The following is a 14,933-nucleotide window of genomic DNA, read 5'->3' as shown; positions in this document are numbered from 1 at the left end:
CTTTATGTAATCTCCAATCCAAAGTCTGTCTATTGTACATGATGAAAATCGCAATCATAGTGAATGACAAAATAGGAGTTATTAGCTATAATACTAATGCGAGTCTATGTTGAAATAATTCTTGTTCTGCTTTTATTGTTTCTATTGGGTTTTGTGTTAGTTAGTTAGTTAGTTAGTTAGTTAGTTTTTAAAGTGTTGCTTTAAATATGTTTCATTAAAAAGGATTTTGGTCCCTACAAACACTGTAAGTTTAGCATTCTCCGAACATAATCCCTGATGAAACATGGGAACATGTGTACATGATGGTCAGTGTGTTGTCTGCCGACAGAAATATCGCCACTGAATTTGCATTGTTCAACTTGAATAGTTAAAAATTAATCTGAATCCCATCATTTGAGTTAAATTGTTCAATATGAATAATTTGATCAAAATATTAAAATTGAATGACTTAGTTTGAACTTGAATTGCACAACTTGAATAATTTTATTCATGAATTGAACTCGAATCATATAATTTGAAATTGTACTGTAAAATTTGATTAACTGTATTAAGAAACTGAATTTACAAGAACTGAATCATGGTTTAGAACACTGAATATGAATCCGGTCCGTGTATATTTTGGCAATTAGATTTTCCGTTCTGAAACGGGTATTGAAAAACAAAAAATAAGTGGTTATTTGATTTTCGTTTTAAAATACAAAAATTAAAATTGAAATACAAGGCGTTTTTCCTTTTCATGATCAAAAAGGGATAGACGACATTTTAAAAATGCTTTGATTTTCATTTTATATTTAGAATAACAAAAAAATAAAATCAGTAAGAGACAGAAACGGAAAAACGTCCGTTTTGTCATTTTCTGAGACCGGAAGTGGTCATCAGCACGTGTGGAGCCAAACGACAACAAGATTCTCAGAGGGCGGAGCTAGAGTGCAGTGATTGGTCAGACAGCGCGCTAGCGTATCTAGTCTTCTGTATGTATCTGTGGTCTGCACGTCTGGTAGCATCTCTGGCTGCTGTTGACCTTGTTTTTGGAGTAAAACACGGTAAGAAGATAAATACTTCTAACCAGTAGCGTTGTTTTGTTGTACGTTAAGTCAGCGACTTGTGAAGGGTTGCGTTTTGTCGTGTTTGAGCAGTTGGTCCGGACGCGTTAGCTAGCTAAGCGGCTAAGTTAGCTAGCGGGTTAATTAACACAGGTGGCTAACTTACTGCTGAACACCTGTGTTAGTTGCTGCAGCAGCTGTCCTCATGATTAGAATGAACATCTCAACCTGTATTTCTCTGCTGTGTATTTTAGCTTTTTAAAAAGTTATTTTACTTTAAGGTTAACTGAAACCCGTTCAGCTGCACTGAAGTTTAACATTCAGCTGGTTTGAATTAAACCTCGCTTAACTTAACATTGTGCAACATTAGCTCTCTGAATCTCCATAATTTCATTAAATTCCTTCTCTCTTCCACTGCTCAAATTCAATCCAATATTTAAAGTGACATTAATAGTGAATAAACTAACAACCAGCCATTGTATTTATTTATTATTGCATGTATTTATAGTAAAACATCAGTTGAAACATCCAACTTTTGGATCTAGAACTGCACAAGCCGTTCATTTTCAGTCACCTGACGAGTTAAACTCTCCTTTTTATGTGAGGTTGAAGCAAAAAGTCTGAGTTAACAAAGAAAATTGTTTATAATTGGCGATACCTGTTATCTCTGACTGAGGCTTTAGTTTTTGTTGAGCTGATTTACACGTAGAAACTTTGTTCAGGAAAATTTCTCAGTAGCTCAGAGGACAGGCTGCTTTTTACACAACCTTGTAAGAGAATGTCTGTCAATGCTTTCAGCAGAATTTAGAAACACAACACTTCCTAAACAGATATTTTGAAGCTGTGAGGTTGAACGTTTGAGAGTATATCAGTGCGTTTCTTTGTGGTCTTTCTGTTTCTAGGTGGAAGCTGAATTAGTGAGGATGACTCCTGCTCCTGTCATCTCTAAGCTCCTCACACATCTTTACCTGCACATGAGGAAAATCACTCCTGTAGAATGCAGGTATGTTTGTCATTATTATAAATCGCTGTTGCCTGGTGACCTGTCAGAAACCCATTATACAGAGTCAGCCAAAATAATGTTTACACGCATCAGGAAAAGAAAAACTTGCATAAATATTTCAATACCAAATTTATTCAGACATCACAGGATTAATAAAAGTTATCTTTGGCCTCTACAATTACAAGAGGTGCTCAAAGTGGTGGCCACTGGCTTCCAGACATTTCTGTTGTGTTGTAGATGTCACTGGTTGATGCTCCATTCATGAGGGTAGCGCCATCTGTTGGGAAAACATCGTACAACAGGACAGAGTTACCGTGATTTGATCAAACTTTGAAAGAGGTATCTATATGTATAGAAGTACTTATACAAATGAAATATTTATTAAAGTTTTTATTTTCCTGATGTGTGTATACATTATTTTGGCTGACTTACCTTAATGAGAACAAAACTGTCATTTAATTGTTGCTCTGAAAGCTTCTTCAGTGAAAACCGGCTGGTGTTCTGCTTTGAAACAAACTACTGTTGAGGTCTGTGTTTTTAGGTTGAACCCCGCAGTTTCTGAATGAACTGATAGTTGTTTTTTTTTTCCTGCTTAATGTGGATGTTATAATTGATGGTAACATTTACTGATCATATACAGTCCCTGACAAAAGTCTTGTCTCTTATTTTAAGTTGTAAGAACAACAAATAACAACTTGACTTGTAGTCGATCAATTGGAATCAGAAATGGCTCATATGAATGGCAAAGCCCTCTAGATTTTATTTATTATACTAAAATAAAGTTTTTTATCATTCATTGAGTTTTATCATTTAATTAGGACAGAAAGGTCAGCTTTTGCTTGGACAAAAGTCTTGTCGCATACAAAAATAATGTAGAAATTATAAATATACTTTATTTTGAACACACAAATATGCTACAAAAACATCAGAACATAACGTCATGGTGCCTTGCAAAAAAGAATTAATATCGTGTATGACTCCCATGAGCTTGGAGGGCTGCATCCATATGTCTCATCAATGACTCACATAACTTATTGATGAAGTCATCTGGAATGGCAAAGAAAGCAGTCTTGCAGGACTCCCGGAGTTCTTCAAGATTCTTCGGTTTTATCTTCCAAGCCTCCTCTTTCATTTTACCCCAGACATGCTGATTAATGTTCATGTCTGGTGACTGGACTGACCAATCCTGAAGCACGTTAACCTTCTTTGCATTCAGGAACTTCGATGCGGAGGCTGAAGTATGAGAAGGAGCACCATCCTGCTGCAGGATTTGCCCTTTCTTGTAGTTTGGAATGTAATGAGCAGCAAGAATTTCTTGATACTTCAGGCTGTTGATGTTGCCATCCACTCTGCAGATCTCTCGGACACCCTTCATACTGGATGTAACCCCAAACCATGATTTTTCCTCCACCAAACTTGACTGTTTTCTTGGTGAATCTTGGGTCCATGCAGGTTCCAACAGGTCTTCTACAGTATTTGCGTCGATTGGGATGCAGTTCAATGGATGATTCATTAGAAAAATCAGCCTTCTGCCACTTTTTCATTGTCTGTCTTTCCTGCAGGCTGTGGGCCTTTGCAAATGCAACACGACTTTTTTGTTGTCTTCTGTTTAATGCTGGTTTCTGAGCAGTAATTTGGCCATGGAGACCACCACGTGAGAGAAGTTGACAAACTGTTCTTGTAGGTACAGTGGTTTCTGGTGACCAGTTCACGTGTAGCTCTGCTGCAGTTGAAAAGGGGGTGGCCCTGGACTGTCGAAGCAACAAACGGTCTTCTCTAACAGTTGTCTTACAGGGTCTGCCTGACCTGGGCTTGTCATGAATGTCACAAGTTTCTTCAAATCTTGTTATCATCCTCTCCACTTGACATTTGGATACATTAAAGCTGTCTGCCACCTCTGCAGCAGACTTTGTCTTCAGGCTCTTGATGATCAGCACTTTGGTCTGTGGTTGAATCTTTGGCATGTTGTCAGAGGTCAGGGTGCATTTCACATGAGGGTCTGGTGTGCAGGGGTTCTTTTTATACACACCTGGGAATGTGTTACAGTATTTTTCACAGGTGAAGCTCTAATCTGTGATTGGTTGGATCATTTAAAGACAAGACAAGACTTTTGTCCTTGCAAAAACAGATGTTATGGGCTTTACCAAGATGTGAACATCAGGACACTTTTTGACAGTTTCATTTTGCAATGTGAAAGCCCTTGACATTAAAATTAACCATTTTTTGTGACAACTAATTGATTAGAAATAAAGTTATGTCACTTGAAGTTACTATGTCCTTATGCGACAAGGCTTTTGTCAGGTACTGTAATCAGCATGACAATATAACAGTATAACATTCTGACCACCTGACTAATACTGTGTTGGTCCCTTTATGCTGCTAAAACTCCTCTGACCCAGTGGTTCATCAGAACCTGTGGGGATCCTGTGGATTCTGTGTATCCTGTGGGTTGCAGGGTGGATCCTACCTAGACCAGGCTGATCCTGGACCATCCCACAGATGCTCCATCAGATGTGGGGAGTGTGGAACCCAGGTGAACAGCTTAGCTCTGTCGTGTTACTCGGACCACTCCTGAACAGTTTAATTTGTCCTGCTGAGGGAGGCAGCTGGCATCAAGGACTGCTGTTGCCATGGAGACTAGGGGGTTGTTTGTCCTGCAGTGTTTAGGTGGTGGTACATGTCAAACATCCACATGAACGTCAAGGTTTCCCAGCAGAACGTTACATTAGAACAAGATGATGGATGTTGTTCTCTTCAGCTGTCAGTGGTCAGAATGTTGTGGCTGATCAGTGGATCTGTCTGCCTTTACTCTGACATCCAGAGTTATATAAAAGTGTAGAATGTGTGCAGTGCAGAAGAGATGTACTTTATTGGATGCAGTTTTAGTGGTGCAATCAGAGAAAATCATATCCATATACAGATTTTTATTAATTCCAGGGCTGGTTCAGTACAGATTATAATAACTACATCAGAATTTTTTGTCACAGTCGGAATTTTGCAGACTGAGAGATGGTTGAGAAGGTTTGCTGTTCTTGTTTTATCAAAATATGTTATAATAGAAGATCTTTATTGTCATTGTACATGAAATTATCTGCAAACCAGCAAAGTGCATCAGTCTGAGGTATCTAAAAATAAAAAAAGTAAAGAAAAATGCTTCTAAAGCCAATAATAAATAGACTATTTTGAGGGAATATTCTAAAAAGGAAAGAAAAGCTCCATTCTCACTCCTCTCAGGATAAACTGTCATTAAAATTGACTTTAAATTTAGCTTCAACATGAGATAAAAACATTTACTTTCATTACTGATATTGTCAAGTTTTAATAAAGTTCATGCTACTTTTATAAAATGATGAAAGTGAATAAATTGTATTTCTGTGTTTGATTTCTGTCTTTTCTCCTGTCATCCAGATGTTCAGAGGGAGATGATGCCACATCTGGTCCAGCTGATGGAAGGTCTTGAAGTTCTCTGACTGGCCTCGACTGAAGATGGTCGTCTCACTGGATTTAAGGTTCAGATGCTCAGTAACAAACTCCACCAATGAGCCAACAGGGAAGCTTTAGGTTTATTAAATGTTGCTATGAAGGTATCGCTGTTTTTCTTTGTGAATGCAATGTGCTCCAACTGAAACTTGAATTAGAACTTAGAAGTAAATCCTTCCATCTGAAAGGATCTAGATGTATTAATAACCTCATAACATTTTAATTTTTATTCCAGTCTTGGTTGGAAATAGAATCTCTGTATTGATTCAGGTAAAAACTGAACTTCACAGCATGTTGGAGCAAAACAACCAGATGAAAACTGTGATGGTGTTGGATTGTCAGACCGTAATGTTGCAGCTCAAAGCAGCTTTTCTATCTCAGTTCATTCTGACATTCAGCTATGAATCAACACAGCAGATGGTGATCCATGCTGTGGAAGTCTCACATCTCCTGATTTAATGGAGCTGCTTTGCACTTTTTACACTGTTTATTCACCAACACTTTATTTAATAAAAGTCCCATCTAGTTTTTATGAGGACTGTGAGGTTTTAATTTCTCTGTGAATAACTGCAGTCTAATGTAACAGCTGGAGTTGTAACATCTGTCCTGATATTGATCATGAAGTATTGATCAGAATACTTATGGTTAGCAGTCATCCCTGAAGTTTTACATTAAAATCTTTACTTGTGTTGTGAACTTTGGTAAGAAGCAGAAACTTTAGCGTTGCCATGGATACATGAGTGTTAAATTTTGTCCATGTTTCCATTTTGGGAAATTCAGTCCAGCAGATGAGTTTGTTTTTACTGCCAGCTACTATTCAGTCTGGGATATTAAGAATAAATAAATGTGCATAATGTGGAAATGAACATATTTTATTTTTATTTATTCCTACAGAAACAGTGTTCATTTGATGAACTTCATTTCCTAAAACATCCAGAATTGGAGCTCATATCTTTGGCAGCTGTAAAGTTTCTGCTCCTTCAAAGTTCACAACACAATGAATGAATTCCTAAAACACTCTCAATGCTGGAGAGCGTTTGTGATGCTGAAGCAGTGATCAGTTTTTCTGTTTCTTCTCTGGAGATGCACAATGAGGGACATCTGCAGAGACTGAGAAAGAGTCTCACCACATCCTGACATGAGGAAAAAGACTTTATTGAAGACTACAATGAGAAAAACTATCAGACAGCAGACGGCTGCATTCAAGGTGAGCTCTGAACATTTGATCTGGAACAGGAATTCAATAACGGCAGCATGAGCTTCATTTCAGTCTGTAGCTGCTGAATTCATGGATGAATCATCTGGCACTAGAGAGGAAGACCATCAAACATCCACGTCAGCTGATGGAGGTCCAAGAGTCTCACCAAACAAACAACCTACAGAGTGAAGACCTCGAATCTGATTGGACGGCCTCCTATTCAGCCACGTGTGAACAAATGCCTCTAAGTTGATTTGTTTTCTAAAATAAATCTAGTTTGAGTCCTAATCTATGCCTGTGTGTTTGCTTCTTTACACCGCTGTTAACAGTTTAGGCTGTTAGATTGTTCCAGATAAGACAAGTACAAGATTCTTCAGAGCCGTTCTACCACGAGCCTGACAGGAAGAACTCCAACAGCTACTGAATGTTCCTGTGGTTCCCTCAAGGCTACAGGAGGAGCCCTACGAGGACGAGCCGGTCCACTTGATGGTGGGCAGTCGCTTCAAAGCCAACACCGACTACGTGGACTTCTACTGGACCACACGGAGGCCTTCAAACCGGACCAACAAGTTCAGCGACTCCCCGACTCGTGGGTCTGAGGACGCCGCCGAGCCTCAGCCCAGCCGGCCTCCTGTCTGTGGGTGTTTGAGTGCTGAGAGGTTTGTGGATGCATGTGAACGTCTGTGTTGAAACAGCAGCTTTGGACTCAGTAACGCCGGGAAAAACCAAGAGCTCCTTTATTTGTGACTTCCACTAAAAAAACTGATGAAAATAAGTTTGCCAGGGTTCTGACTGATAACAGATTATTAAATAATGAAAATAATTGTTCAAATATTCCTTTAAACAATCCTTTTAGGTCTACATTTCCTTTATACTGACTTCTTGGTATATGTACAAGTATTTTGGGTGGAATATACCAATAAGCCCAATGTTCAAGGGTTCTTCTGGGAATATACCATTAAACCAACCTTTTAGGTAAATGTTCCAGGATGTTGGGTAGAATATACCATCAGATCAACCTTTTAGGTCTACATTGGAAAATTTTAGAGTAGAATATTACCCCAAACCATCCTTTAGGTCTACATTTAAGGTGGAATACTCCTCTACACCAAGATTTTACATTGAAGGATTTTAGGTGGAATATTCCTTTGAATGAACTTTTAAGTTTATGTTCAAGGATGTTGGGTGGAATATACCATCAGACCAACCTCCAAGGTCTACAGTAGTGAATTTTAGGTGGAATATACCATTAAACTCACCTTTTAGGTCTACATTGGAGGATTTTAGGTGGAATTTTCTTCCAAACCATCTTTTAGTCTACATGTAAAGATGTTGAGGATGGTATATTCTTCCAAACCAACTTCTCAGGTCTACATTTCCGGTGGAATATTCCTCCATACTAACTTTTTGGTGTACATTGAAGGATTTTTTCTAAACCACTCTTTGAGGATTTTGGATGGAATACTCGGTTAAACCAACATTTTAGGTGCATGTCTGAGGATTTTTGGTGGAATGTTCCTTTAATGTGGATGTGTGAGGACCTTGTAGGTGGAATACTTCCTGAAACCAACCTTTTAGGTCAACATTCAAAGATTTAAGGTGGAATATTCCTTTAAACCAACCTAAATTTCATGTTTTGATCATTATCAAGTGAGAAACCTCAATCCAGACTCCTCATAATGACATTTGAGATTTATGCTGCTGTTATTTGTTTAGTCCAGACTAAATGACAGAAATCCACAACTGTAATTTTATTTCAGGACTCGGTTATTAAATGTCAAAGCAATCCATGTGACTGTAAAAACTCAACAGCTTTACAAACTCTAAGATTAAACTCTCCACAAGGATCCAAAATAAGTTGGACTTCTACATGAGAGCTTCAATTATTCTTCATATACTTCCTGAGAAGTTTGGTCAATAAAAAAGACAAAAACTAATATTTTCAGCTGAACTAAAGACAGACTTTGTGATTTTTCTGCTCACGTGTGTTGTTGTAAATGTACTCTTTCAAATAAATATCCTCCTAACCCCCTGGAAACCAGCATTTGTCCTGTTTTTGTGTTGCTACTCGGCGACCCTAGACAGCCGGGTTGTAATGTGTTTTGAGCAACACACCATACTATGACGTTTTTACAATGATGGTTCTACTATGGAACCAGTTTGACATGTTCAGGTGTTCTTTGTTTGAAAACTCAGAGATTTCAGGTATCAGAAGGTGGTTTTCAACTTTCTTTGTTAACTTTCTGCTTCAACTTTAAACTAAATTTCCTTCACGAACCCAGCCCTCTGGACTTCCAGTAAGCTGTGTTCCTATTGGCTGTCCAGGTGGCTGCTTGGTGTTATCAGGAACACCTGAGCAGCTCAGTGTCTTCCTGCTTTATGTGGCTGCAGACAAACATTTCCTCTGCTTCTCTTCACCAGTGAACCGTGTTTGGCTCCATTGCTTTAGTTTGTTCTTTAGGCGTTGGCTTGCAGCAGTAAAATCATCTTTAATGTGTTTCTTGGTGTGTTTTAGGACTTTGTACCGGATAGCTGTCTTGGTAAATGTGGTTCTTTAGCCACAGTTAGCACATGGTGCTAATGTGTGCAGTGATTAGTGGATTTGGTGCAGCTGAGTTGTGTCTTTATCTTGGCTGTAGTGACTCTTCAGAGGTTTTTGATCAGACACATTCTGTATTCTTGTTTGTGAACCAGCGTTGGTTGTCCAGAAGGTAAGAGTTCCTGTCCTGATTCTCTGTTCTCAGAGGTTCTCTGGTAGGCTGCAGGAGACTTTAGCGTTTGGGTTGTGCTAGTTTGGTTTTTGTATGGTTTCGTTTGGACGACTATCTTGAAGCCCCTCCATGTAGTTTAGTGAAGTTTCCTGCAACAGTTCTACAAAGCAACCTGCAGCAGAAGAGACTTTGAGAGTTTTTAGGAAGTTCTGGAGAGCAGCAGAAACATTTATCAGCAGTTTGAGCAGGAGAAGGTGAGCTTCAGAGTAGAAATGAGAAGGAAACCTTCTTGACCCGTGTGGTGAGGTCCTGTTCCAAGAGTTTGAGCAGGTTGTGAAGAGTCTGTAGTTCTTTGGTCTGAAAGCACAAGAAGAGTCGACTCCTTAAAGGAGAAAACAGGAGATATTGTTGGTTCTTCTGTCACTCTGCAGTTTTCCACGTTTCCTTAGACTGAAATATTCAAGTTTATATCTTTAAAATGATTTCCCAATGTGAGCCAAGAAGACTTCAATAACTCCCTCCAATCCCCTGGACACAACCATAGTTTATTACCATGTTAAATCTTCTTTTTTTTTTTTTTTAAAGTATATTTTTGAGTTTTAATCATAGTTTTAGGCATAGTTTTTTCTCTTTGCTTGTTTAGTTTTGTCATCTGTGTGAAAGGTGCTAAACAAATAAAGAATTGATAAACTGAATAATTGACTAACTCATGATTGTGACAACAGAAGTATTTTCATTGTGATTTAAGGGTTTGTTTCATTTTTAAGGTTGGGGTTAAAATCTTGACAAAAAAAAGATTAAAGAAATAAACTACATTAAAAAAGCAATTAAATCAAAGGAAAAAACATTTAATACAATAAAACTTTTAAAAAGAAAATTAAACATTAAATAATTATATTAAAGACAAAATATTTAATTAGATAATTAAACAGAAGATACAAAACATGTAATTATGAAATTAAACAAAATTTTTAAACAAAAAAATTAAACCTTAAAGATGAAATATTTTAGATAATTAAACATTTTAAAATTCAATCTAACAAGAATAGATAAATATTTAAACAAATACAGAACATTAGATTATTAAACCTTTAAAAGACCAAAACATTAAATGTTTAATTAGAAAATTAATGTCTTAAAGACAATAAAACCTTTAAATAGGAATTAAACAGAAAATACAATGAAGCATTCAAAAAGAAAAATAAACATTAAAAGGAGCAATAACATTTAAAAAGAAAAACCTTAAAGATTTAATGGAAAAATAAACATTGAGAAAGAAAAGGAAATTCTTCAAACAAGCCGATAAAACATTTGAAAAACAACAATTAAACATTAAAAAAGACAAAACATTTCTAAATCAAATCAGACATTAGAAAAGAATAAAAGGTGAGAAAAGAGCAAAAGTAAACATTTAAGAAGAATCAAACTAAAGACAAAATATTTGAAAAGACACCAGTTAGACTTTAGAAGATCAAATTAAACAGAAGAGACAATAAAACGATCAAAAAGAGCAAAAACAGCATTAAAGGTATTAAAGCCTTTTCTAGTCTGAAATGAAAAGATCAAGTTGTTTCTTCAAAACATTTCCTCATTCTCTATGTTCTTGGTTTGATTGTAGACAGATTTACTAAGAACTCATTTCAGAAAACTGCTTTCCCCAGATAAAGTCTACTAGTAGATGAAGGCATCGATCAAACTAATGTTACTTTCTGATCTTCACAAACTTTACTGTTCCGTGACGAGAATCAAGTTTGTTGAGGATTTCTAAAAACACCCACCGGTAAAGGTCTGAGAAGAACTCAGATGGAAGGTCCTCAAATGTGAAATCAAGACTCATGGTCACAAGTTTTAAGGCTTCTGTTAACCAGAAAGTTCAAACTAACAGAAGAAGAGTACTGAGAAACTTTTAAGATTTTCAGTCCTCAGACTGTTCCTGAAGGTTCAAACTAACAGAGAACTACTCAGGAACTTAGAAGATATCAGTCCTTGGACTGTCTGAAAGTTCAATCTAACAGAGAACTACTGTGGGACTTAGAAAATTTCAGCCCTCAGACTGTGTGAAAGCTCAGGTCCTGAGGACTCGGGAGGTGTGGAGGCTTTGGAAAGTCTTGGAACTGAGGGTTCACCCTCCAGCACAAAGGCTGAAGTCCAACCTCCTGAGAAAAACGGTCGAGTCGAGACTCGAGTTAAAAAAAAAACTCGAAAACGACAAAAAATAGATGATAAATGCGCAAAAAAAAGAAGAATTAGTATCTGAGCGAGTAGCTCAGGGGATAAGAAGAGACTACCAAGTGGAAGGTCGCAGGTTCAAGACCCGCCATGGCATTTTCTTTCTTTGTCTTTGTCAGGATTTTGAGAAAATTTAAGAAGTGTCTGGTCTTGAACCAGCGACCTGCAGCTCCATAGGCAAATCCTTAACTCACTGAGCTACAGATCAGATAAAAGAAATAAATTCGTCGTCCCTTTGGCATCGTAGTTCCTGAAGTGACCACATGGGTGGAGCCAAGGCGGAGTCTGGGTGGAGTCAGGGCGGAGAGTAGGCGGGGAGGTGGGTGGCGGCCTCCCCCCTCTACTCCCCCACCTCCCCACCACCCACCACACCTTCCCCCGCCCGACGAGTTCTTCGAGTCTCCACGAGTTCTTCGAGTCTACAGGTTTTCCCGAGTTTCTGGAGTTTCCACCAGGTCGGAGGCAGAACAAGTTGTCATGAAGAGGTGTTGAAGTCGGCCAGGATGGACTGACTTTTTACAGCGACTAGAAGGAAGACACTAGAAGAGCAGGTCTTTAACCACCATCCATAAAATCCATGGAGTCGCTCCAGAGAAATGAAGGGAGGTCAACTTTTATCAACCTCCATCCAGATGTTCAACTTGATATCTTTACTTTGACATTTTTAGCACCACAAACCTTTAGTATCACACTTTATTATCATTTATTAGGACTTTAATGGAATCCACCAGCAGATTTAGTTTTTGTTGACAAACTTTATTCTTGTCATCGTGGGACTGCAGTATTTAAAACTGTTCCTTCTATTTGACCTCATGTTTATTAGTTTTAGTGGAGAAAGTTATTTTATTGTCATTAGTCTCTTAAAAACCAAATAATAAATTGGATTAGTCAAGAGGTTTAAATTTCTTACTTTGTCATATTTTAAATATGACAAAAAATATAAAAATAAAGCGTCTTGAGACAATTTGACCTGTAATTGGCGTTATATAAATAAAATTGAATTAAAATTGTATGTATCTTGTAATGTTGGAGTAATTCAGCCATATATGTTGGAAAACACATTTTCTTTGTCCATTAATCTGTTGATTGTTTTCTCCAGTAATTCATTTCTTGTTTTGGTTTATAAAATGTCAAACCCAAATATATTCAGTTTACTGTCATAAAAACCAAAAAGATTTACATTCATGATGCAGGAATCAGGCAGTTTTTCACTTTTTATCTTAGTTTAGTCAGAAAGATAGTTGATAATGTGTGAATTGTTGCAGCTTGTGAGCCGTAGAAGGTTTTAATCTTTGGGGCCGAGTGTCAAAAAACATTTAGAAACCAACATCAACAAAACACTCAACAAAGATTTGAACATCATTAAAGGGAAATCCAACTTTTGCATGACAATGTCTAATTAAAGGACATTTATTTCCAACGTAAATGTGTGATATTCATCCTCTGGAGCTTTCTCTTCACATCGTCTTCCACCTGGACTGGTTTGGTCGGGAGCATGTGCAACAAACATTTGAAAAACTGCACTTTAACATCAATGAATGACACTGAAGTTTAATCTCTACATAAATGAGACTGAGTCTGGATGTGCTGCTCTGTCATTAACTCCTAAGTTTAGGGAAAGTTCAAACAAAAGAGGACAGTTCAGATAAGACTTGAGAATGAGCTTATTTTGAACAAACATCTCAGACTTTCTGAGCTTCAGCACCTCTAGCAAGATATTTTAACAACAAGCAACTCAAGAGATCCAGAAGTTGGAGAGAGTTAGCTTTAGCTGAGCCAAAGAACATGTGGGACGCTAACCTAGCAAACATTTCAGACTTTTCTCTGTGAATTCTGAGAAATAATTTCCTATTTAATGACAGAGCTACACATCTTAACTCAGTCTCATTAAAACAGACTCTAATTCAGTGTCATCCATCCATATTAAAGTGCAGTTACCCAAAATGTTTGTTGCATGAGCTCCAACAAAACCTGTCCAGGTAGAAGGCCACTTTGACAAACAGGAAGTGGAAGATTCCAAGCAGATTTATAGAAGGGGGAACCGGACTGTACTAAGTGTGGTCGAGTATAGAGGGGTGTTTTGTGGGTTTTTAAGGCTGATAATGATTATTAGTGAGACATTTGGAGTAGATATTCATTTGCAGTAAATGAAAGTATTTAAAATCTTGGAGTTAAACTTAGAAGAACACAAACTCTAACAGAAAACTTTGTTGATACGTTTTTGTTTTGTTTACAGATGTTAAGTTAAAGGAGTTTTATTCGTGACGTATAACCAATCAAATCACTCCAGAAGACAGAGCGACCACAGGTAGATAAAGGTTCAGAGCCAAAGTAGCACCATTTTTAAATGTATTTATTACCGTAAATCAGTAAAAAATAAAATACTGATAATCAGTAAATCAGTCAGCCCACAATTACTACAATTCTACAATGTATGTCTCTTTCCTTTGACTTGTTATTTGTACAATATACGATGTATATGATGGCGTTTTTTCATACCAAAGGCTATACTATGATGTTTTCTAAGAGACATACGATGCTACTCTGTCTGTTCTGGCTGCTGCACTCCTCCTCTGTTGTTTTCTGGATTGTACTCAGCTGCATGCCTTCGTCCACCCGGCCTCCGTTGACTCGTCCCGCCTGCCGTCTCTGGAGCTGAAGCTGGATTGGAACAGACCAAAGTACAGTCCAATCACGATGCCGGCTGCCTCTCAAAAGGCTCCTTCATCTGGCGGGTGGCAGCACTTCTTCTGAGGGGAAGCTGAGCTGGCCCAGCAGAACTTTGGAGATGTGTTCCTGTGGTTGGTGGATGTGTGGGGAGACAGAGAGGGACCTTTGAATTGTTCACAAAGGAAAACAGGGAACCCATTGGTAGTTTTAGTTTAGGGTGCTACTGCGGTGTGTTTTTGGGTTTTAAGAGGAGAACAGGAAGAGTTTTTTTTCATATTGATTATCTTTTACTTTGTTCCTGGTTGGAATGCCCATCAATGTCAACGTGAAGTTCACTTTTAGACCCGTTTATTTATTTTAATTTTACTAACACCTATTTTTTTTAACCCCCTCACATGTTGTGTTGTTGTAAACTTACTCTTTCAAATAAATACTCGTGTAACCCTCTGGAAACCAGCATTTGGACAGTTTTTGTGTTGCCCCGTCAGACAGCTGGGACAAAACAACGTTTTGTGGACGAAAGGCTTTTCTATGACGTTTTCAGAGTGACATGCAATACTATGATGTTTTTAGAGCGACATGTTATACCATGACGTTTT

The 14,933-nt window shown here is 37.8% G+C and overlaps 1 protein-coding gene and 1 long non-coding RNA gene across 3 annotated transcripts in view; one reads left to right on the top strand and one right to left on the bottom strand.

Moving 5' to 3' along the window:
• The first annotated feature begins 945 nt into the window (after positions 1–945).
• LOC129350136 (uncharacterized) lies at positions 946–7,012 on the top strand. 2 transcript variants are annotated; one of them, XR_008603411.1, is made up of 4 exons: positions 946–1,043; positions 1,946–2,046; positions 5,455–5,555; positions 6,610–7,012. It is a non-coding gene; the product is annotated as an uncharacterized LOC129350136 (long non-coding RNA). The 2 variants fall into 2 exon arrangements; XR_008603410.1 differs by having other exon boundaries at positions 5,455–7,012.
• Positions 7,013–13,711: 6,699 nt separating this feature from the next.
• The window catches only part of adgb (androglobin), a 50,924-nt gene continuing 49,702 nt past the window's right edge, over positions 13,712–14,933 (bottom strand). The window contains exon 35 of the mRNA XM_055015704.1: positions 13,712–14,460. Within this exon, the coding sequence (XP_054871679.1) occupies positions 14,389–14,460 (72 nt within the window). The 3' untranslated portion in view covers positions 13,712–14,388. The remainder of the gene's footprint in view (positions 14,461–14,933) is intronic.

The sequence above is a fragment of the Amphiprion ocellaris genome, chromosome 12 (assembly GCF_022539595.1).
Source record: "Amphiprion ocellaris isolate individual 3 ecotype Okinawa chromosome 12, ASM2253959v1, whole genome shotgun sequence".
Taxonomy (NCBI): Eukaryota; Metazoa; Chordata; class Actinopteri; family Pomacentridae; genus Amphiprion; species Amphiprion ocellaris.
This window is presented reverse-complemented; position numbering and strand designations above follow the sequence as displayed.